General features: G+C 35.9%; 1 protein-coding gene across 11 annotated transcripts in view; it reads left to right on the top strand.

Moving 5' to 3' along the window:
• Nucleotides 1-23,698, top strand: part of ATG4C (autophagy related 4C cysteine peptidase) — an 82,570-nt gene that overhangs the window by 5,662 nt on the left and 53,210 nt on the right. For all 11 annotated transcript variants that reach the window (XR_010110959.1, XM_063600780.1, XM_014345535.4 and 8 more), the window contains exons 2-3: nt 15,351-15,494; nt 16,811-16,894. Coding sequence is in view for 10 of the 11 variants with exons in the window: in XM_063600780.1 (XP_063456850.1) it covers nt 15,419-15,494; nt 16,811-16,894 (160 nt within the window). In the remaining variant the exon portion in view is untranslated. The remainder of the gene's footprint in view (nt 1-15,350; nt 15,495-16,810; nt 16,895-23,698) is intronic.

Genomic DNA, 23,698 nt, shown 5'->3' with positions numbered 1-23,698 from the left:
TTTTACCTAGATTCACTAGTTGTTAACATAGTGCCTCTTTTGCTCTCATTCCTTGCTGTTAGACAAGTGCTGTTTCTCTCTCTATAAATACACACAGACACACACACACACACACACACACACACCTTTTTTTCTTGCTGAACTATTTGAAAGTAAGGTGGCAACGTGACACTTTACCCCCAAATAATTCATCATGCATCTCCTAAGAACTAGCACATTCTCTTACATAACTATAATGCCATTAGCATATCCAAATAATTTAACCTTGATATGATAATATTGTCTAATATGCAGTCCATATTCAACAATTAGATTTTTCCAAATATCCCAGTAATGTCATTATACCATTACAAAAATACCGAATCCAATTAAAGACATTAATTGTATTTAGTACTTATATGTCTATTTTATCTAGAACAGTCTTTATCATTTCTTTCTTTTTTTGTCTTCAGGTAGAATGCCTCACAAAATTGATTTATCTGATTTTTTCCTCACAATGAGTTTCAGATTGAAGAGTTGTGGGTTTTTCTTTTTTTTTCTTTTTTCTTTTTTTTACTATTACATGGGTGATGTTTTGAACTTTCCATTTAATCATGTTAGGATTAACATGATCGTTTATTCCATTATTGGTGATTAAGTTTGATCACTTAGTTTAGCCAGATTTTTATATTCCGAAAGTATGTTTTCCCTTTTGTATTTAGTAATCTGTAGGGGTGATAAATTGAGGTCATGTGGATATTCTGTTTTGCAGGTTTTGTTTTCCTATCCAGTGATTTTAGTAGCCATTGATAAAAGCATTGGTGGTTGCCAAATAGTGATTTCCCACTTCTGTCATTCCTACATATATTTGCTGGCTCTCTTCTCTAAATAAGAGCTTTCTCTTTTTTATTTTAGTATCACTATGTACCCAAGTATCCTTTTTTTCAAAATCTATGCAGTGCGTTATAATTTGCTACCATCATTCCTTTTGGTGATGAAATTATCTCAAATCTGGTCAGTAGTAGATCCTTCAAGCTGGTTCCCATGAACTTTGGATATGTCCACATTGGTGTTTGAGCACTTTCTTACTCCTATTTGCACAATAAGATGTTCCAGCCTCACCTTGTAAATTTCCTGCTCAATACATGGAATCAGCCATTTTACCACAGAGTCCTGGTTTATTTTAGTGGAAAATGATTCTTAGAAACCAAGATCTGGGCCGGGCGTGGTGGCTCATGCCTGTAATCCCAGCACTTTGGGAGGCCGAGGCGGGTGGATCATGAGGTCAGGAGATCGAGACCATCCTGGCTAACATGGTGAAACCCCATCTCTACTAAAAAATAAAAAAACAAATGAGCCGGGCGTGGTGGCGGGCGCCTGTAGTCCCAGTTACTAGGGAGGCTGAGGCAGGAGAATGGCGTAAACCCGGGAGGCGGAGCTTGCAGTGATCCGAGTTCGCGCCACTGCACTCCAGCCTGGGCGACAGAGCGAGACTCCGTCTCAAAAAAAAAAAAGAAATAAAAGAAACGAAGATCTGGGTATCGAATATGCTCTTTGCTACTGGGGTGTCATTGGTTCTAGACCCTTTAAATGGACACACATATACACTTTTTTTTTTTTTTTTGAGACAGTGTCTTGCTCTTGTTGCCCAGGCTGGAGTGCAATGGCGGATCTTGGCTCACCGCAACCTCTGCCTCCCGGGTTCAAGCGATTCTCCTGCCTCAGCCTCCCGAGTAGCTGGGATCACAGATATGTGCCACCACACCCAGCTAGTTTTGTATTTTTAGTAGAGACAGAGTTTCTCCATGTTGGTCAGGCTGGTCTCGAACTCCGGACCTCCGGTAATCCGCGCGCCTCGGCCTCCCAAAGTGCTGGGATTACAGGTGTGAGCCACTGTACCCGGCCAACATATACATTTTTTAAGAAATCGAGTTCATAGGATACCTTCAATTCAAATTCAACACTGCAGAGTTCTCATCACTTCCTTCCAATTCCTGTTTATATCTCTGTTTTCCCAAAGAGAGAATTCTGATTCTCAATTATATCACCATTTTTACTCATCTAACCTATCCTACAACACACATAAAATAGTTTTGGAATTACTAGACTGACTGATACCGCTTCCAGCAACAGATTTACCAAGTAAAGATTTCTTTGCCATTTTATGTTCTTAGAATATATCTCACTAAAGGTATATATAGTCAAAATAGGTGTTCAAAGTTATTTGAATTATTTTTTCTGTGTGATTATGTTATGAATGTAAAATATAGTTAGGTTCCTACTAAATTACTTTTTAATATACTCTTTGTAAAATCAGTTATCTGTAAAACTACTAAAGTGACATAATTTAAAACTTTGTAATATATAGTTATAGAGAACTCTAGAACAGTTATATCAGCTGGAGAATATTCAGTTTTAAGACTTGTAAGGCTCTAAACTTGTAGCTCTATTTTTTCAGTTATAATGATATTTAAAATTAGAAGTGCAAGAAAAGTGACATCAAGTGATTCCATTTGTAAACCAAAACAATTGTGTTTGTGAACATTTTAAACAATGCTCTTCTTTTAACTGATGATACAATTCAAGCATTAATCTTTAACAATAGACATAATTGTTGGGGGTACTTTAACTAATTCCCAAGTAATAGGTCTAATGTTTTCCTGTATTTATAACCAGAATGGAAAGATTTATGTTTTTTGTTAAGTCCTTCTTTGTATTTGAAGAATACTTGTTGTGACTGTATTTTACCCTGTGATATTATTCATGTGTGAATATTCTCATTGGAAAGGGGGAAAATATGTCTCTTAATAGTTATGATACTTTATATCTCTATTGTGAGATATAACCACATTCAGCCTTATGGTTAGTTATAACCATTTTGCTTATTAGAATGTAAGATTAATGAGGGCAGATACTGGGTTTCATGGCTCATTGTATCTCCCTCAGTGCCTTGTAGGAGTAACCACTCAAATAGTTGATGAATAAACGTGATATTTTGTGTTTAAATTACATGTAGTACTAGCTTCAGTAATATGGATGCACCTTTTTCTTGGCAAGAGTAACTAATATAATGGGTCTTGGAAATGGTCTTATCCATTGTCGTAGTCTGTCTTTCGTTGCTTATAACAGAATAACTGAAACTGGGTAATTTATGTAAAAAAGGAATTTATTCCTTATAGTTAACGAAAGCTGAAAAGTCCAAGGTTGAGGAGCTGCATTTGGTGAGGGCCTTCTTGCTGGTGGGGACTCTGCAGAGTCCTGAAGTGGTGCAGGGCATCACATGGTGAAGGAGCTAAGCACACTAGCTCCAGTCTCACTTTCTCTTCTTGTAAAGCCACCAGTTCCACTCCTCTGATAACCTGTTAATCCATTAATCCATGAGTGAATTAATTTATTTATGAGGGCAGAACCCCAGTTACCCAGTCATCTCTTAAAGGCACCATGATAACATTCATATTTACTTATTACATACCTCAAAATCACTGTATCTCAAACTGAATTTCCTATCTTCACCTTAGTCTTCTCTACTTGGGTTCCCTGTTTCAGCTAATGGAACCATTGTGCTCCTAGACATTAGACCTGAAATCTCATATCACTTTAGTCTCTTCTCTGGTATGTGGGCATATACACATCCATATATTTGTATGATGTTGCTAGGTCTACCATGTCAACTTGCTACTTTTATCTACTCTTTTCTTTTTTTTTAAGATGGAGTCTTGCTTTGTCGCTCAGGCTGTCGTACAGTGGCACAATCTCGGCTCACTGCAACCTCTGCCTCCGGGGTTCAAGCAGTTCTCTGCCTCAGCCTCCTGAGTAGCTGGGATTACAGGCACCCACCACCATGCCCGGCTAATTTTTGTATTTTTAGTAGAGACAGGGTTTCACCAGCTTGGCCAGTATGGTCTTGAACTCCTGACCTCGTGATCCACCTGCCTCAGCCTCCCAAAGTGCTGGGATTACAGGTGTGAGCCACCATGCCCAGCCTTATCTACTCATTTCTAATCCTTTCACCAGTACCCTGATTGAGGTTCTCATTACCACTCACAGACAGTCTTCTGATCAGTTGAAGGAATTGGGACATTTAATGTAGAAAAGAGAAGATTAGGGGATAGGGAGGTTAGGAGGTATGTCTTTAAATATCAGATGGGCTCTCCAATGGAAGGATTAGTTTCAGAGGTTACAACCAGGACCAGTTAGTGAAAATAATGTATAGACAGAAACTTGGTTCCACATAATATCATTTTAGCAAATCTAGTTGTTTAAAATTAGCAGGTATCATGTAGTTACTATGGATACTCTAAAACAGTTATGGATGCTCTAGAACAGATATGAAAATACACAGTTTAAAACATTATCAGGCTTTTACATTTATAGCATATTTTGAGTTTAGTACAATATTCATTTAGTACTGACCTCCCTTTTCTAGAAGTAAGTGTTCAGTCAGAGGCTGAGGGACTGCAGTTGGCAAGGATGTTTTAAAGGAGATCTTTTTACTGTATAGGTGGTTGAACCCAAGTAGTAGCTGGTTATTAGTGAGTCTGAACCAGAGAGCAGATCACAGCTCTCAGGGTGGTAGTGATTTTTTTTTTTTTTTTTTTTGGAAACGGAGTCCTGCTCAGTTGCCCAGGCTGGAGTGCAGTGGCGCGATGTCGGCTCACTGCAAGCTGCACGTCCCGGGTTCACGCCATTCTCCTGCCTTAACCTCCCGAGTAGCTGGGACTACAGGCGCCTGCCACCACGCCCGGCTAATTTTTTGTATTTTTAGTAGAGACGGGTTTCACTGTGTTAGCCAGGATGGTCTCGATCTCCTGACCTCATGATTCGCCTGCCTCGGCCTCCCAAAGTGCTGGGACTACAGGCGTGAGCCACCGCGCCCGGCCATGATTTTTTAAATTCTTTTAAATTTACACATTTTCTTTCACTACTCCTCTCCACCCAAGTACTATTGATTAGGAAAGATTACTGATAGCTTGTATTGTGTGAGACAATGGTCAAGAACTACTGTTAATATTAATACTTACTAGTGCCAGGCACAGTGGCTCATGCCTATAGTCGTAGAACTTTGGGAGGCTGAGGCGGGCGGATCACTTGAGGTCAGGAGTTTGAGATCAGCCTGGGCCATATGGCAAAACCCCATCTCTACAAAGAATAGAAAAAAGTAGCCAGGTGTAGTTGTGCCTGCCTGTAGTCCCAACTACTAGGGAACTGAGGTGGGAGGATTACTTGAGCCTGGGAGATCAAGGCATTTGGCACTGCACTCCAGCCTGGGCAACAGAGTAAGACCTTGTCTCAATAAAAAAAAAACAACAACAACCAAAAAAACAAACAAAAAACCAACACACACACAAAACACCAAAAAACAAAAAAAGTATTAGTTATTAGATGCTTTGTAAATTCTCTTTCGGTCCTGAGATTCTTACATCCTTCATTTCTTGTAGGGGTTAATTATACTTTGTTGATTAAATGATTTGACTCTTTACCTCTTATGTAAATATAGCAGTCTATATAAGACTCTATAAGTCTCTAAATAAGTCTCTATATTAACTTACGGTGTTACCTCTTATGTAAAGACTACTATCTCTATATAAGAGGTTAACACCGTGAGTTAATATTAAGAGCTTGGAAAGTTGCGTTTTGAAGTATGGAGGCTCCAAGTATTCGTAGTTACCTTCGACTTATCAGAGGTTACTAAGAACCTGACATAATTAAAATGTATTTATCAAACAACTGTGTGGTAAATATTATGTTCTTCTTAGAGATAAGATCAAGGCTTAAGGCTATCTTAAAACAGCCTAGGTGTCATTAATAATTCTTATTTTGGTCTTCAAGTACATGATTGAGGTCATTTAAACTCCTTACATCTTATTTAGGTTGGTTATGATGATTACTTTGCACAGTCTGTGAACATGTAATATGCAGTGCTGGAGAAGTGGAGGTTTTTGCCACAAGCCAGGTGTGAGGAACTTGGTAGAAGTCATGTGTGACCATAAATGTGTGTCTGCTTAATACTTAGTTTCTTTCATGTGTATTTTACTCGTTAGATTTAAGAGAAGAATGCATTGGTATTTTATTTAAGTCATCATTATAAAGTAGCTGTGCATTGATTCAGTGTTTTTTATTGGAGGATGTGATCCTGAGGAGTCCTAAGAATGTTTGTAAGATTTTTCTTGAGGGAAAACTATCTTATTAGTCTCTCTGCTATCAGCCCTTTATTCTTCTTTTCAAAGCCATTTTCTGAACCTGCATGTCCTGCCTTTATTGTGTTGCTGTTCCTTTTTTCAGTCTTTTTGTCATTATCTCTTACTGCCATCTACCTTGCCTACCCCTTAGCTCTGAAAGGGGACACTGCACATAAATATTACTATTGCTCTCCCCTTCATATTTGCCACTTTTTAAAAAGATAAGGAAAAGAATTTACAAACTGACCATTTATAGAGTACAAGTTCAGTGCATGAAGATAGAAGATTGGCAGGTATCGGTGAAGAGAAGGAATAGAAATGGACACAATAATTGATGTTTCTGTAAACAAAGAGGAGGGAGAGAAGAAATGAGAGCAGAGATGATAGCCCATTGTATTAGAGACCTTCAAGATCAGATAAGGGATTGATATTTCTTACTAAAAATGCAAGCAGGTAGAAAAGGTTACATATAATAGATAAAAAACTTAGAGTAGACTTCACAGTTCATTTTATTTGATGATATAGCTAAAAGCACATCAAAAATTCTAAATCAATATCTATATTTCATCTAGCAGCAGAATACTATTTGAGGAAGATGCCTGAGCATTCGCAAATTCCAGAGGTCTGCGGTGTTTTTACCCATTGCGCTAGGTGACTGAGATGTATTCCATAGACTTAATCCCTAAAGTTCTGCCAGGAGCATTTACTTGGACTTAAATCCTCAGTGGATAAAGTAGTCTACTTATTGCTAGATGGGAGAGGCTGATTACCTTCACCTGCCCTTCTTGTACATTGATCTGAGTACTCTTTACATTTATCAGTTTACAATTTTTTGACTATCTTAATGCATGGTTATTGGTTAGAAAAGTGACTCTCTAAAAATTACATCTGGGTCTCAATCAATAATTTTCATATCAGATGTTGTAGCTCTGCTCTCCAAAAGAATTCTGCTTAGTCTTCACTGTGCTTTTTGTATCATTAACAGTAAAGTTAGGAATAAACCTCATCTGTTAGCTTTACCTTTGTTTACTGAGATAGGATAAAATAGTTTTCTTCTCTTTAATACTATTAGCATCTAATTAAAATGGATTTGTTAGAATGTTAACAATGCACAGAAATATGAAGATGGCAGGTGATAAGGTTGTTGTAGTATGTGTTAGTAAAGAACATCTGCTTGAAAAAAGATTTAGTAATTTTTCTAAGCCGGGGATGGTGATGGATGCCCGTAGTCCCAGCTACTTGGAAGGCTGAGGCAGGAGGATTGCTTGAATGCAGGAGTTTAAGTCTGCAGTGAACTATGATTGTGCCACTGCACAGTCCATCCTAGGCAACAGAGGGAGACCCCTTTTTACTTAAAAAAAAAAAAAAAGAAGAGAAGATTTAATAATTTCTCATAGTTTTTAAAGAAATAATTCATAAGCGCCTTCTAAAAATAGTTTGGAAATTGTGAAGTATATTATTTTGATGCTTTCCAGACTGAGAATCTAATGACACCACATAGAATAAACAAGAATTTTGGCATATCAGTTAATCACTGGGGCAGTGAAACCAGGCATTTTAACTGCTACAGGGATTGAAATATACTGACAGAGAAGACATCCTATTACAAAATTCCTAATTTTATAATTATGGCTAAATTATTACTTTTCTTTATGCTTTGTAGTCAAATGCATTTTAATTTTTTTTTTTTTAACAAAAGCAGGCAAGCGGTTTCCTCATTTGTGTGGGTTTTTTTTTTTTTTTTTTGCTCATTTGTAGTTAAACTAAAAGTACTGTTTGTCTTGCTTTCCTTGGCTTATCTGACACAAATATAAATAAAATATTTTAATAGAACAAAGCATTAATTTATTACTTTTTCTCTTTCCAAATGTTACCCCATTTATTTTAAGGAGAAACAAAAATTATGAATTAACAAGGAATAATCCTCCAAGTTACTTTATTTAGCTAGAGTTGCCATGGGGAATTAAATTGAGGAAGTTAAATGTTCACATGACTAAATAGCTGAATCTGATGTCTTTAAGAACCACAAGAATAAGGTTCTTTATCTTAAAAAGGAGAAAAAAAAAGTCTCAGCATTTTAACTTTATCAGCTGTTTAAGAATTTTGTAATAGGATGTCTTCTCTGTCAATTTTCTAGTCCAGCAGTTTCAGTTGTATTGTTAGAATTTAATATAACCTGGTTATATTTGTAATTTAGTGTATTCAGTTTTTTATTTGAGCAGTTTACTTTTGAATAATATTGATGTTTTTTAAAAGATGCTCAATGTGAACAATTTAAATCATAAAGAGAAATACAAAGAGGAAAGTCAAAGTAAAGGTTCATTTCTTAGATGCCAACATTATGGGCTGGGCGCAGTGGCTCACACCTGTAATCCCAGCATTTTGGGAGGCCAATGTGGGCGAATCACCTGAGGTCAGGAGTTTGAGACCAGCCTGGCCAACATGGTGAAACCCCGTCTCTACTAAAAATACAAAAATTAGCTGGGCATGGTGGCACATGCCTGAAATCCCAGCTACTCCTGAGGCTGATGCAGGAGAATTGCTTGAAACTGGGAGGTGGAGGTTGCAGTGAGCTGAGATTCTGGGTGGGCAACAGAGCAAGACTCTGTCTCGGGGAAAAAGAAAAAAAAAGAAACTAACATTATGAACTTCTAGACATTGTTTTATGTATATATGTACATGTGTGGGCATATGTATATACATATATGATATTTATGTATTGACATGCATAAGTTATATTTATGCTGTTCCCCTTTTTTTCTCACTCAATGCCCTCGATATCTTTTTATAGTGATAAATATAGATCTATATAATTATAATATGTATATGCCATAATTTAGTCATCAGCAGATGATTTTATGTCTGTTAGTGCTGGCTGTGCTATTCTCTTCCATCAAAGAGTTAATAATTTGAGAAATAATTATGTTATTGTTTATGAGTTAATAATTTGAGAAATAGTTATGTTATTGTTAATTATGCTTGTTTTTTCAGGATTGGCAGTTTGATCTCTTGTGATGAAAAAAATTCATTTAATGTACATTTCTTAGGTCTAGTAAGGTTGAAAAGATTTTGTATGTTTATGGCCTTTTTCTTTTTCCAATTGCCTTTTTTTCTGTTTAGGTTTTTCCTTATTGATTTATAAGACCTTTTTGTATATTAAGGACATTAACTCTTTATATATGTAATTGGTAATTGGTATTGAACTTTTTTCCTTATTGTTGGATTGTAACAACCTTATACTGTTTTTCTTCTTTCTCTACAAAGTTTTCATTTTTATTTAATTACATTTTCCTGTCTGATTTCTGGTTTTGTATATACCATGCTTAGAAAAACCTTTTCTTTTTTTTTTGAGATAGAATCTTGCTCTGTTGTCCAGGCTGGAGTGAAGTAGCACAATCTCAGCTCACTGCAACCTCCACCTCCTGGGTTGAAGCAATTCTTCTGCCACAGTCTCCCAAGTAGCCACCACACCTGGCTAATTTTTTTGTATTTTTAGTAGAGACGAGGTTTCACCATGTTGGCCAGGCAGGTCTTGAACTCCTGACCTCAGGTGACCCACCCACTTTAGCCTCCCAAAGTGTGGGGATTACAGGCATGAGCCCACCATGCCCAGCCAGAAAGGCCTTTTCTACCCCAAGATTTAAAAAATAATTTAAATCTGTGTTTCTTTGGAGTATGTGCACATATGTGTTTGCATTTGTATTTAAATATTTGATTCATCTAGAATTCATCATTTATTGAGGTAGTCATCTAGCTTTATTTTAAAAACTGTCTAGCTTATTGTTTTAGCATTATTTATTAAATTAGCCATCTTTTCTCACTCGTGTAGTTATTTTTCATATTAGGTACTAAATTCTTAAATACGCTTGGGTTTATATTTGTGCTCTCCATTATGTTTTATTCAGTGTTATCCTGTGCTAATAAGAAAAATAAATTTAAATAGTACTAAACTTTACTGTAGTTTTATAGTGTGTTTTAATATGTGGTAAGGCAACTCTCCTCTTCAATCAGAATTTTTGGTTATCCTTTATAAAGTGTCTCAATTTGTGATACTTTCCAACATGGCTCAAGGGATCATCTTTCAAAATAATCTCTGATTTCTCCAAAGTTAAGATTTTTAGAAACAGCCATTTTAATATTTGTTTTTTTTGTTTTTGGAGACAGAGTCTTGCTCTGTTGCCCAGGCTGGAGTGCAGTGGCACAGTCTTGGCTCACTGCAAGCTCTGCCTCGCAGGTTCAAGTGATTCTCCTGCCTCAGCCTCCTGAGTAGCTGGGATTACAGGCGTGCACCACCATGCCTGGCTAATTTTTATATTTTTAGTAGAGATGGGGTTTCGCCATGTTGGTCAGGCTGGTCTCAAACCCCTGACCTCGTGATCCACCCACCTTGGCCTCCTAAAGTGCTGGGATTATAGGCGTGAGCCACCGCCCCTGGCTATTTATTTATTTTTGAGACAGTATCTTGTTCTGTCGTCCAGGTTGGAGTGCAGTAGCACAATCATCGCTTACTGCAGCCAGCTCAAGTGATCCCCCAACCTCACAAGTAGCTGGGACTGTAGGCACACGCCACCATGTCTGGCTAATTTTTAATTTTATAGGGAGAAAAACTCACTATGTTGTCCAGGCTGGTCTTGAAAACTCGGCTCCAGCATTTCTCCCCTTCAGCCTCCCAAAGTGTGGGGATTGCAGGTGTGAGCCACCACACCAGGCTCCATTTAAATTTTTGTTACAGAAATAAAGTGGGTTTCAGTCTTTACAGAAAAATGGAATTTAATTTTAGTCATATGAAAAGTAACTATGCTGAATTATTTATTAAACTAGCAACAACTCATCTTTAGTTTAACCTTACGATAATAATTTTATCGTTCTCAACTACTCTATCTAACAATGATAATGAAAGTATTTTCATAGAATAGTTAAGGATGTGTCCCAAAGGCATTTCAATTGTTTCAAGTTTGGGGGTAAAGTTACTCTGAGTAAATAGTGTAGCTACATAGCAGGAGTTTTGACCAAAAATAATGAAATAACAACTCAACAATTTATTCCACTCCAAGTGCCTTTGAGGTTAGAATATTTGTTTCATTAATTTCTGTATCTATCACAGCATCTTAATTTTTAATTTTAATTTTTGTGGGTACATAGTAGGTGTATATATTTATGGGGTACATGAGATGTTTTGATATAGACATGAAATGTGTCATACTTACATCATGAAAAATGGGGTATCCATTCCCTCAAGCATATATCCTTTGTATTACAAACAATCCAGTTATGCTCTTTTAGTTATTTTTAAATGTTCAATTAAATTATTATTGACTATAATCCCCCGTTGTGCTATCAAATACTAGGTCATATTCATTCTTTCTATTTTTTTTTTTTGTACCCATTAACCATTCCCACCTCCCCCCAACCTTCTCATTACCCTTCCTAGCCTCTGGTAACCATCCTTCCACTCTCTGCCTCCATGGATTTGTCACAGCATCTTATCTTGCTTTTGTATTTACTTAGGCGTCATTATCTAAGATACAGACTTCCCCATATAACATGTCTAATTGCTCACTGTCTTCATTTTTTCCCCATCCAGATTAAGGCATCTTGGTTTTCACGCTTGCTGAGGACTGTCCAGAGTATTCTGGATGGCTGGTGATGAGAACTGTCTGAACCAAAAAGTCTTCCCTGTGGCCTTCTTTCTTTCAGACTTAGAAAGAAGATACCTGCATGCACATACTCTCATTAAAAAATTTTGGATCTAGAAGACCAAGCTTGGTGGCTTTTTAAAAATAATTTTTTTAAATTCTAAAAATAATAAATGTTTTTGTATAAGATTTGGAAAATGTGGGCAACTGTGGTATAAAAATAACCACAGAGAAACTACTTTTAACATTTTGCTGTACTTCTTTCTTACTTTCTAACTCCCTTCATTCCCCCTTCGCTGTCCCTGCGCTTGCCTGTGTCATATGACACATAAGTTTCAGATTCTGCATAGTGTTTCCCCATTTTAGGAGACATTTTTAATGGATGCATAATCCATCATGTGGATGCACTATATATAATTCACACATTTTATAAACTCTTTTCCTTTTCTTGCTTTTCCAGATTTTGCTAAATTATGTATGCAGTTTTCTTGAGGAAAATTCTTCTTTCCTTTTCTTTATTCTAGTGTCAGTTAAAAAAAAATTCTAATTCTGGTGAGAGTGCTGCTAGTGATATACCTATATTTCATATCAGTTCACTGATTCCTTTAATAAATATTTTTGAGAACCAATTCTGTGCCAGGCAGAATTTAAGAACAGTCAGTTACAGTATAGTGCAATGAATGTGGTGATACAGGAAAACGTAGGATCCTATGAGAACTAAGAGAAGGATACCTACCTTAGTTTAAAGTTTAGAGAGGGCAGTCAGGAAATCTTACCAGTCTTACCAGAGGAAGTGAAACCAAAGCTGGGTTTCAGGGACTCCATGATAGTAAGGTCATCATACAGTGAGGGTGAGCAGTAAGGCACTTGAGTTAGAGGGAACAGATGCAAAGGCATGAGGTACCAGATAACATACCAAGTTCAGGAAGCTTTGATATTAATATTAAATGTGGTTTCAGCATATGCTGCATGTGAAGTAGTAAAAGAGGAAGCTGAGTAAGTAGGCAGAGGTTATTTCATGAAGGGCCTTAAATATCATCCTTAAGTACCAGGAACTATGCCAAGTGCTAGGGGTATAAACAAAAAAAAAAAAAACAGAGTCCTTGAGGAATGTGTTTATAGCTTTCATTCTCGTTTATACATCAGCAGTTCTCAAATTAATATGCCTAGCCCAGACCTCTCCTTTGAGCTCCAGATCTATATATCCAACTGCCTAGTTGATTGACATCCCGAGAATATATCTAGAGTGTAAATTCCAAGAGAACAGGGATTTCATTGCCTTTGTTCTCAGCTGTACCTGCAGTGCCTAGAACAGTGCCTGGCAATAATTTATCTAATGATTAAAGAAAAGAATGGCAGGGCGTGGTGGCTCGCGCCTGTAATCCCAGCACTTTGGGAGACCAAGGTGGGTGGATCACGAGGTCAGGAGTTCAAGACCAGCCTGCTGGGAGGTGGAGATTGCAGTGAGCCGAGATGTTGCCACTGTACTCCAGCCTGGGAGACAGAGCGAGACTCCCTCTTAAAAAAAAATAAAAAAGGCCGGCGCGGTGGCTCACGCCTGTAATCCCAGCACTTTGGGAGGCCGAGGCGGGCGGATCACGAGGTCAGGAGATGGAGACCATCCTGGCTAACACGGTGAAAACCCGTCTATACTAAAAGTACAAAAAATTAGCCGGATGTGGTGGCAGGCGCCTGGAGTCCCAGTTACTCGGGAGGCTGAGGCAGGAGAATGGCATGAACCGGGGAGGCGGAGCTTGCAGTGAGCTGAGATTGCGCCACTGCACTCCAGCTTGGGGGACAGAGCAAGACTCTGTCTCCAAAAAAAAAAAAAAAAAAAAAGAAAAGAACTACTCTCTGCTAGTGTTTCTCAGAGACATCTTAAATACCACATATCTCAAATCCATAATCTTCTCCCTCTAACCTCTCCCTCTCCTGATGTTTCCTATCTCAGTGATTGGCACCATCTGTTTAGTTTCACAGACCAAAGCCTGGGTATATCTTTGGCATATCCCTGTTCTTTACCTTCCATATCCATTGTATCACCAAGACTTACTGAATTTTCTACATGTTTCCTCAGATGTCCATTTCTCCATTTTCACTGCTCCAGTCCAAGCTATCATCTCCTAGTCCTGTATAATACAGGTTGAGCATCCTTAATCCGAAAATCAGAAATCTGAAATTTTCCAGGATCTGTAACCTCTTGAGTGCCAACATGATGCTCAAAGGAAATGCTCATTGGAGCATTTTGGATTTTGGATTTTCGGATTAACGATCCTCAACTAGTAAGTATACATAATGCAAATATTAAAAAAAAAAAAAAAAAGAAATCCAAACACTTCCAGTCCCAAGCATTTTGGATAAGGGATACTCAACCTGTAGTGGTAAACTCATTATCTACTCTTGTTCCTTTCCATGTTCTTCTCCATGCTGCTATTGAAGTAAAACAAACAAACCTACTGAATCTGGTTATGATATTCCTGTTTGAAACAAATTGCTCTTAGGATAAAGAACAAAATTTTTAACCTGGTCTACAAGGCCCCTTGTGCTTTGGCATCTATATAACCCTATAGCCTCATCTCATGCCACTTTTTTAGACATCTCATGCCACTTTTTTAGACTTTTCTGTTTTCTAGTCACATTGACTTTTTAAGTTTTTCCAATAGACCATGCTTTCTCCTGGCTCAGAACTATGATGTATAATTGGTAACTTTTAATACATATTATAAAATGGAATGTCTATTGTTAGAGAAATGAATGTATCAATATTTTTGAGTAGATATTTCTAATCTTAAAAGGGTAATGTTCTGTGCAGCATTCTTTTCTTGAAAAGTAAACTGTGAATTATTGCAAATAAGCACAAGCATTTTCAGTTATAATTTGTTCCTTTTGAGATTATATCACACATCTCAATTTTCCCTAAAGTCAGTAATAAAACAAACACTTATGAGCTACATTTATTCTGTTTTAAAGTAAGAACATTTTCCGTTATAAATTTAAGCCGTTCTGTTTAAGTGCTGCAGTATGGAGATAGGAAGGAAACATAGGAAATGTCTTATTTAAAAAACAAAACAAAATAATTAGACTTTATGTGATGTGAAAGTAGTGACTAATCAATATAAGTGGAAGCTTCCATTCTGAAGATAGTCAAGATTTTTTATAAGATTTCAAATCACCTTCTCTAATTACAGATAAAACAAATCTTGGATATTCTTACTTGCGCCAATGCACCAGAGCAGAGCTGTGTTACTAAATTGATTTATTGTATTCAATTGTGAGCAGCTGGGGGAGATTATTGCTTGGTTTTGCATGATAGGTTTATTGTTGTATATTTGTTAGTAAAGGTTTTTTGTAATTAAAATATAGAATATCTTATTCTATAAGATTTCTGTTTGTAAAATGAGAAATTGGTTTTCTGTTTATTTCTGAGTGTAAAAAGAGAAATTGTTTTGTTCATTTGCAGTTCAAACTGTATTTAATCACTTAAGTAACTTTAACAGGTATTGCTCCATGTAACCATGTATGTAGTAATTACTGATTTTTTCCTTAATTTTTAAAGTCAGTATAAAAGATTAAACTCTACAGAAGAATGCAATCAAGTGATGGCTTTTCCTTTAGAATTTGAATATGGAGGCTACAGGAACAGATGAAGTTGACAAGCTAAAAACCAAATTTATATCTGCTTGGAACAACATGAAATATAGTAAGTATCATGTTTTAAAAATTGTATAAATCCAAAGAAATATTTGGCAATATTTATCATTTTCCCTCTTAAGTCACTGACAATTTCTTGAGAATAAATGGCATACTTTACTTTGAATGAAATATTTCTATAAGGAATGTAGTTAAAAATATCTCCTGAAGAAAGAGCCAAGTATCATCATAAACATTGCCTAGAAACTCAAGCATACGATGTGGTCTCCTTTTTTCTTTTTCTTTTTTTTTGAGACTTAGTCTCGCTCTGTCACACAGGCTGGAGTGTAGTGGTGCAATCTCAGCTCACTGCAACCTCTGCCTCCCAGGTTCAAGTGATTCTTCTGCCTCAGCCTCCTGAGTAGCTGGGACTACAGGTGCACACTACCACACCCGGCTAATTTTTTTTTTGTATTTTTAGTAGAGATTGGGTTTCACCATGTTGGTCAGGCTGGTCTTGAACTCTTGACCTCGTGATCCGCCCACCTTGGCCTCCCAAAGCGCTGGGATTACAGGCGTGAGCCACTGGGCCTGGCCTTTTTTCCTTTTTTTTTAAGTTGCTAGAGTATATTAATATCCTCATGTCTTGCATAATTTTTTTTTTTTTTAGCGTTCTAAAACATATAGAATTTATTCAGGTGATGATAATACCTTGGCTTTTCAGATACAATTTCAGGCAGCCTCATCTCTGTGCCAGGAAATAAGCAAAATAGGCCTCTTCCCACACAAAATAGACTGTAAAGTTCGTGCACTGATACCTCTGATTTTTCTCCTAGATATTATTTTTAACCTAGTTCCTTTTGATTTGCAAACAAATCTAATAAGGAGTATATGGCTATTTTTGAAGCCCACCTAAGATGGAGAAGTACTTGGGCAGAACCAGCTTCAACAGGAAAAAAGCTCATATTCATAAAATAAGTGTGAAAACAGAATTCAGTAAAACCCCTTGATAATGCAAATTCAGGAAAAACACAATTGGCAGTTTAAATTATGTACCATAAGAACATTGTGAGAACTTGATAAAGACCGTTATGAGCTATCTGAAAATAAATTAAAATTAAAATTTTTTCTTTCTTATGTCCTTTAATTGGATAGTTTTTAAAGTGTGTTTAAAATTCTTAACTTTATTTGAAACTAGCATAAATTGCCTTTATTTCCAGTTCATTGTTCAAATATTGTATTTTGCAACTGTTGCCAAAAATGCACATCCATAAATAATAATTGATGGCTTGAAATTAAATAAAAGAAAATGCTGCTAGACTTTTAGTCTGAAATGTTTTAATTACAAAACGTTTTCTTTTCTTTTTTTTTTTTTTTTTTTGCTAGGTTGGGTGTTGAAAACAAAGACGTATTTTAGTAGAAATTCTCCTGTATTATTGCTTGGAAAATGTTACCATTTTAAATATGAAGGTAAGTACAAAATTTGTAAAGCATTTAAAAATTTTTGTAGAAATCATCATGTAACTTTTTATTATTTTATTTCTAGATTAATCTACTTTTGCAGTATTTCTTTTAAGTATTTGTATTTCTTATAGCTCATAATATATTACTATGTTGTTTGGGTTTCTTGTTAACTAGTTGAGGATAAGGACCTTGTCATCTTTTGTTATATCCCCATAATTTTGGACTTATAGTATGAGTACTAAGTAAATATTATTTGAATTGATATGTTAATATTGTTTGTCACATTCTCTGATAATTAAAAGTATCACCTTAGTTAATCTAAAAATGATAATTTTTTTAATTCTTAAGGATGTTTCAGTATCTGAAATTGACTTTACTTGATGGTTTTGAATTTCTACGTATATTAATTCTTTCAAAAATTTTCTTATATTTTCTTTTAATAATTCATGTCACTCACTGGGTGCCGGGCACCATGCTGGGCTCTTTAGGAAATATCTTTAATTCTCACAAGAAACCTACAAGGTAGATTCAGGTATTCTCATCTTGTGAATGTGAAGGCAGGAAATTTGAGAAGTTAAATAATTTGTCCAAAGTCACATGGGTATTAAATGGCAGAGCTGAAATTTAAACCAAGACTATGTCTCTAATACTGGCATTCTTTTAAATATACATCCTTGCTTGGTTTTGTGTTTTGTGTGTGAGAACGAGAGAGAGTGAATATGTGTTACAGTATGTTGTTATCATGGCTTTTCATTTTTGGTTGACCTATTTTGGTATATCATTTATTAGCAATTTTCTAAAACCTGTAAATGGCTTGTAGTAATAACAGCTGACATTTATTGAGCATTTATAATGTGCCAAGCGATATTCTAAATAATTTACATGTATTAACTGTTGAGTCCTTACAACAGTCTTGAAGGATAAGTAGGAATTTGATAAAGAAGGAATGCATTTTAGGTAAATAGAATGGCATGATGAAAGCAATAGCAGTGAGTTAATAAAGGGCATATTTAGGAGACAGAGAGGTGTCCAGTTTAGCTATGGTGGGAGATAATTCTGAAAAGGACCAAATTACAGAGGAAGATCTTGAGTGCTGTGCTAAAGAGTTAGGTCATTTTTTTTTTTTGGGCAGAGGACAACCACAGCAATACGTATGGTTGAGAGTATGGATTTCTATATATATGTCTGATACATATAAGCATTTTAAGTGATATTATTTATGATTTCAAAAATTAAAAACTCATTAGAATTATTCTTAGGATAGCATTATATATATATATTTTGGAAGAAATACTTTGAAAAATCAAGCGATGAAAAGTAAATGATAAAGAAGCTATGAATGAGGGAAATAGAAGACTTCTTTTCTGGAGTAGGATTGGGGATATAGGAAAGGAGAAAGGTGTGGGAGGAGGGGATAAGAAAAGAGAGAGATCCAGAAAGGCAGCCAGAGGCTGTATGTCCATTGAGAGGTTTCCTTGTTATTGTCCCTGATGTTCAGTAAAGTCAGTTAAGCTCATGAAATACTTGATGTAAGAGGAATTTTTCTGGAAAAAGGTGAAATTTGGCATCTGGGATGAAAAAAACAACACATTATCATCGCAAGAGCTAGAAGCACATAGGACCATGAAACCTTAAGCTGTGAAGAATTAGCAGAAGCCTTAGGGCTAGCTTTGCCTTCTACATGTCATATCATTTTTGGTTTAAACAACTTTACTAAGTTTTCAGAGAGGTAGGAGATGGGGTACCCAGCTGGCTTCTTAATTACAATGATTATTTTTGAGCAATGAAATGAAAAATTTCATTTAATTATTTTTAGTAATCATTTGTTGAAAACATGCTGGCTAGGACATTGATCATGCCCAGAAGGAGCACATCAAAATCATAACTGAATATATGCTTGTGAAATCATAGGAATTATATATATTAGTTTCTGCCCCCTGTTCCTGACTCAGAGCTCCTAAAACTCTTATAATATCCTGAGCGGTAGGGGTGCTAGGAACGTCTTTTGTTCTTGTGTTTGGTCTTTGATCCCAGTTCCTAACACAGTTGGTAAAACTCTTAACAATTTGCTGGGTGATGGGGGTGATGGGAGTGTCTCATATGGAGCTCCTAAATCCCTTGGAATTTCCTGGGTGATTAGAATGCATCTTTTGTTCTAATGAGGTGACTCTGTGGGTTTCTGGATGGCATCTTGTCACCAGAAAGACCAAGCCAAGATTAGAATGGAACTTTCAGCCCCATTCCCAATCCTCTGGGCAAGGGAAGAGGAGATTGAGTTGATAATTTATCATGCCTATGTGATGAAGCCTCCATAAGAATCCCTGAAATACGGGATATGTAGAGCTTCTGGATTGGTGAACACATCCACCTCCTGGGAGGGTAACACACTCCTTCAACTCCTGACAACTTCACGGGAGCAGAAGCTCCTGTGCTTGGGACCCTTCTAGACCTTTCTCTGTGTACCTTTTAATCTGTATTCTTTATGATATTCTTTATAATAAATGGTGAAATATAACCAAGTGTTTCCTTGAGTTCTGTGAGTCATCACAGCAAATTACCAAACCTGAGGAGGGGATAGTGGGAACCACTGATTTGTAGCCAAGTTGGACGGAAGTATGGGTAATCTGGAACCTACTTCTGATGATTGGCATCTGAAGTGGAGATTGATCTTATGGGACAGTCCTTACCCTGTGGGGTCTGTGCTAACTTCAGGTAGTTAGTTCGTGATTGAAGTATAGGATTCCTGGTTGGTGTCTGGAGAGTTGGAAAATCAGTTGGTGTGGGAAAAACCTTCACACATTTGGTGTCAGTAGTGAAGTGTTGAATGTAGACTAAAAGGAAGTGTTTTTCCATTTCATGCTTTAGAAAGATAACTGATGGTAATGTAAAAGAATTGAAAGTCAGTAGACAGGACATGATGACTTTGATACAGGGCAGTGGATCTGGAAAAGAGGATGGATTTGAGATATTTTAAGGTAGGATCAACAGCATCTGGCAGATGATTGGATTTGGGGTCTTCAGAGACAGAGGAAACAAAGATTTAAATATCTCCATCTTGGATGATAGTGTTGGTAACCAAAAGTGGTACACTAGAGGAAGCCTGAATTTTAGGGGAAAGATAATTTAAATTCGGGTATGTGTTATTTGAGGTAGGCTGTGTGGAAGTGAAGGATAGACATATCGATTTTTTTTTTTTTCCAGCAAGGTGGGCAAGGTGGCATTTAAGGCCAATAGATAAGATCACATTGATGGAAAGTAGAGGTGGAAAATATCTATCTTTAAGGATATACTGAAGAAGAAGGATCAGTGAATTAAACTGAGAAAGGAAAGGCAATATATAGCACAAAATTCATAATAGTACACCTGTAGAAACCAAAGGAAAGACATTTGTAGAAAAAGGGGGTTGTACAAAGTGTATAAATGCTTAAAAGAGATAGAGCAGGAAATAGCCCGAGTAGAGGGTGTAGGGTCTGGCAATGAGAAATTACTAATGACTTTTGAGAGAGCATTTTTACTAGAGTGGTACGAATAGAAAGTAAAAGCAGTCATATTAACAGCAGCTAGTCTACATTTACTGACGCTGTGATATGTGCTATTTGCTGTGGCTACATGATATGTGCTAAAACTAAATTGCATTGTTTTATAGAATGAATGGTTATGATATTGGAGTAGAGAAAAACTTATTTTTTAGATTCTGAGGCAGTGTCTTGCTCTGTTGCCCAGGCTGGAGTGCAACAGTGTCACAATCATGGCTCACTGCAGCCTTGACCTCCCTGGGCTCAAATGATCTTCCCATCTCAGCCTCCCAAGTAGCTGGGACCACAGGTGTGTGCCACCATGCCCAGTTAATTTTTAATTTTTATTTTTTGTAGAGACAGGGTCTCCCTATGTTGTCCAGGGTTGTCTCGAACTCCTTGGCTCAAGTGGTCCTCCTGTCTTGGCCTCCCAAAGGGCTAGGATTACAAGCTTGAGCCACCGTGCCAGCCAAGAAGAACTTGTATAAACTGTAAAACATGGTCTATAAAAGGGAAATATTAATCAGTTTGACCAGATAAAATTAAAAATATCCACATGATATTTATACAAATATGTATAAATATACATATATAATAAATATATGTACATTATAGTAAATGTATATATATGTTTATATGCATATGTGTATATATACACACGTATATTTAAAAATACATATGTATATGTATACACATGTATATATAAATACATATAGACATATATAGTGTATATAATATATAATAGTCTACAATTATAATTATATAATTATAATATATAATTATATATCACTTAATGTAATATATATTTAATAATATATAATATACTAATGTAATTTATATAATATATAATAATTATAAACATAATTATATGTTTATAATTATATATTTTATATATAATGTATCTATATATACATATATGTATATATATGTGCATGTGTGAAGATGTATCAGGAAAGATTAGTCTCCAAAATAATAAAGAACCACAAATGAATATGCAATGAATATGAAAAACTTGAACAACCCAAGAAAAATGAGCCAAGATTGTGAAGAGGTGCTGTTTAATTAGAAACTTGAATGGCCAAATACAAGAAAATGCATATCCTGGTAATGAAGGGAATGCAAAATAAAATGAGATACCGTTCTTACTTATCAGATATAATATACACAAATTTGAAGGTTCGATGATATCAAGTGTTAGCAAGGGTATGAAGAAATAGGAACTGAAACACTGTTGGTGGGAGGGTAAATTGGTCTAACCTGTTTGTGAGAAATTTGAGAGTACCTAGAAAAATAGAGAATATGTTTAACTTACGACCCAACATTTCTAAGATGCTTAAGTATTTACAGAGAAGTTCTCCATATGTGTGGAAAACACATGTACAAGAATTTCATTGTAGCTTTAATAAAAAGTTGGAAACAAGTATTTACAGAGAAGTTCTCCATATGTGTGGAAAACACATGTACAAGAATTTCATTGTAGCTTTAATAAAAAGTTGGAAACAAGTATTCACAAGAAGAGGATTAGATGAATAAAGTTATTCATTCATTCCACAATTATTTATTGAGAGGTTACTATGTGCCAGGCACTGGGGTTACTGCTGAAAGTATGAAATATACAGTCTTTACTCTCAAGAAACTTACAGTCCAACAGATGAGAGACATTAAATAATTAGAAAAATATTCACTTTGGTGAATTTCTAGTTCTTAACACATGTCTAGAGGTTACTGCTCTGCCTTGGTCAAGACTTTCTTTGTTGCCTCAACAGAAATATAATATTCTCTTCACCTCATTTAAGATATTTTAATGCTAACATTTTCTTTTTGTCATTACAGACTTACGGCTTTTCACATTTACTGTATGTTGGTTGATCTCAACCAATTATCTTTTGATGCTCAAATTGTCGTGACATTGGCCAGTGGAAGGTCCTTTGAGATTTGCTTCTGTATCTTTCAACAAAACCACATAAATCTTACGAAACATCTTGTTTTCTTCCAAACCACGTGTTCAGACCCACTTTGTACTTTTCAATATCAGATAGGAAGCTAGCAATTTCCCATTGAGTCCTTGTTTTTTTTTTTTTTCTTTAGAAGAAAAAGTGTTAGAGACCATAATCTGAGTGCAAAGGTGCTTTGTGGGGATGATAATGACCCAGGCCATTTCAGTGGACAAGCTAGAACAGATACATGTTTTCAGTGTTTTTCTTATAAAGGCATGAATTCAAATTAATATTTGAAATCTATTTATAACTGGATCATATTCCTACTTAAATTCTTGATTCTTTAGTATCTCATTTTCTATCATAGAGAAATTTTTTAATAGTTACTTTTGTTTTGCTAAGGATTTTAGTGAAATTACTTTAGCTGGAGTCACTCATCTCTCATTTTCTGTGGCATTTATCTGATGGAGAGTTTCGTTCATTTGTTTCAGTTCCCTTTCTATTTGAAGGCATTGACATTCTGATATCTCACAAGTCTAAGTGCTTAGAAGGTAGCGGCTTTCAGCCACAGTGATTTTATATCACTACTACCCTCCAAGTCATCTACAATGAATTTATTCATAAGAATTTAATACAAGATTCTTAAACTTGATTCTGTCTCTATTATTTAATTTCTAGTAATATTAGAACATGGTTGCAAAAATTAGATTATTTTAACAATGCTGAATCTGTCCTGATTTATCAAGCTTTTAAACTTATCTTCCTACCTTTCTGAGCTACAAACTTATTTCCTTGTATTATGCAGTTTTTCCTTCTCAGTATATCATGCTGTGCACTGTTATGTCGACGTATATAGTATATAAATCCAAATGGCCCTCCTAGTAGTATCTAGACCGAATACCGAAAGTAAAAAAAATTTCTTACAATTTGTTTGTGAGCTGTCTATAAAGAAAACAATTAAGAATTTATTTTATTTTTAATAAGCCTCATCTTTCCACAGATTGCATGCTATCACCTGGCTAGCATTTTTTCAGGGTTTCTCTTAGATGACCAGGACATGATGGGCCTAAGAGCCATTAATTAAAAATTAGAATTTAGGGTTATCTCTGATATACCCATTGTATCTCAGGGACCAAAATGATTTAACATCTATCGTTGTGGATTTGTCTATTTCTTCCTGAAGTTCTATCAGTTTTTGCTTCCTTTATAGTAATTCCTACTTAACGTCATAGATAGGTTCTTGGAAACTGCAACTTTAAGTGAAACCATGTACAGCGGGTCCTCAACATCCTTTTGTTCAACTTCATTTCATTATAACAATGATGAGGAAAAAATTGATTTTATTATACATCATTTTG

The sequence above is a fragment of the Pan paniscus genome, chromosome 1 (genome assembly GCF_029289425.2).
Source record: "Pan paniscus chromosome 1, NHGRI_mPanPan1-v2.0_pri, whole genome shotgun sequence".
Classification (NCBI taxonomy): domain Eukaryota; kingdom Metazoa; phylum Chordata; class Mammalia; order Primates; family Hominidae; genus Pan; species Pan paniscus.
Note: the sequence above shows the minus strand (reverse complement) of the source record. Positions and strands in the feature narration are given on the sequence as shown.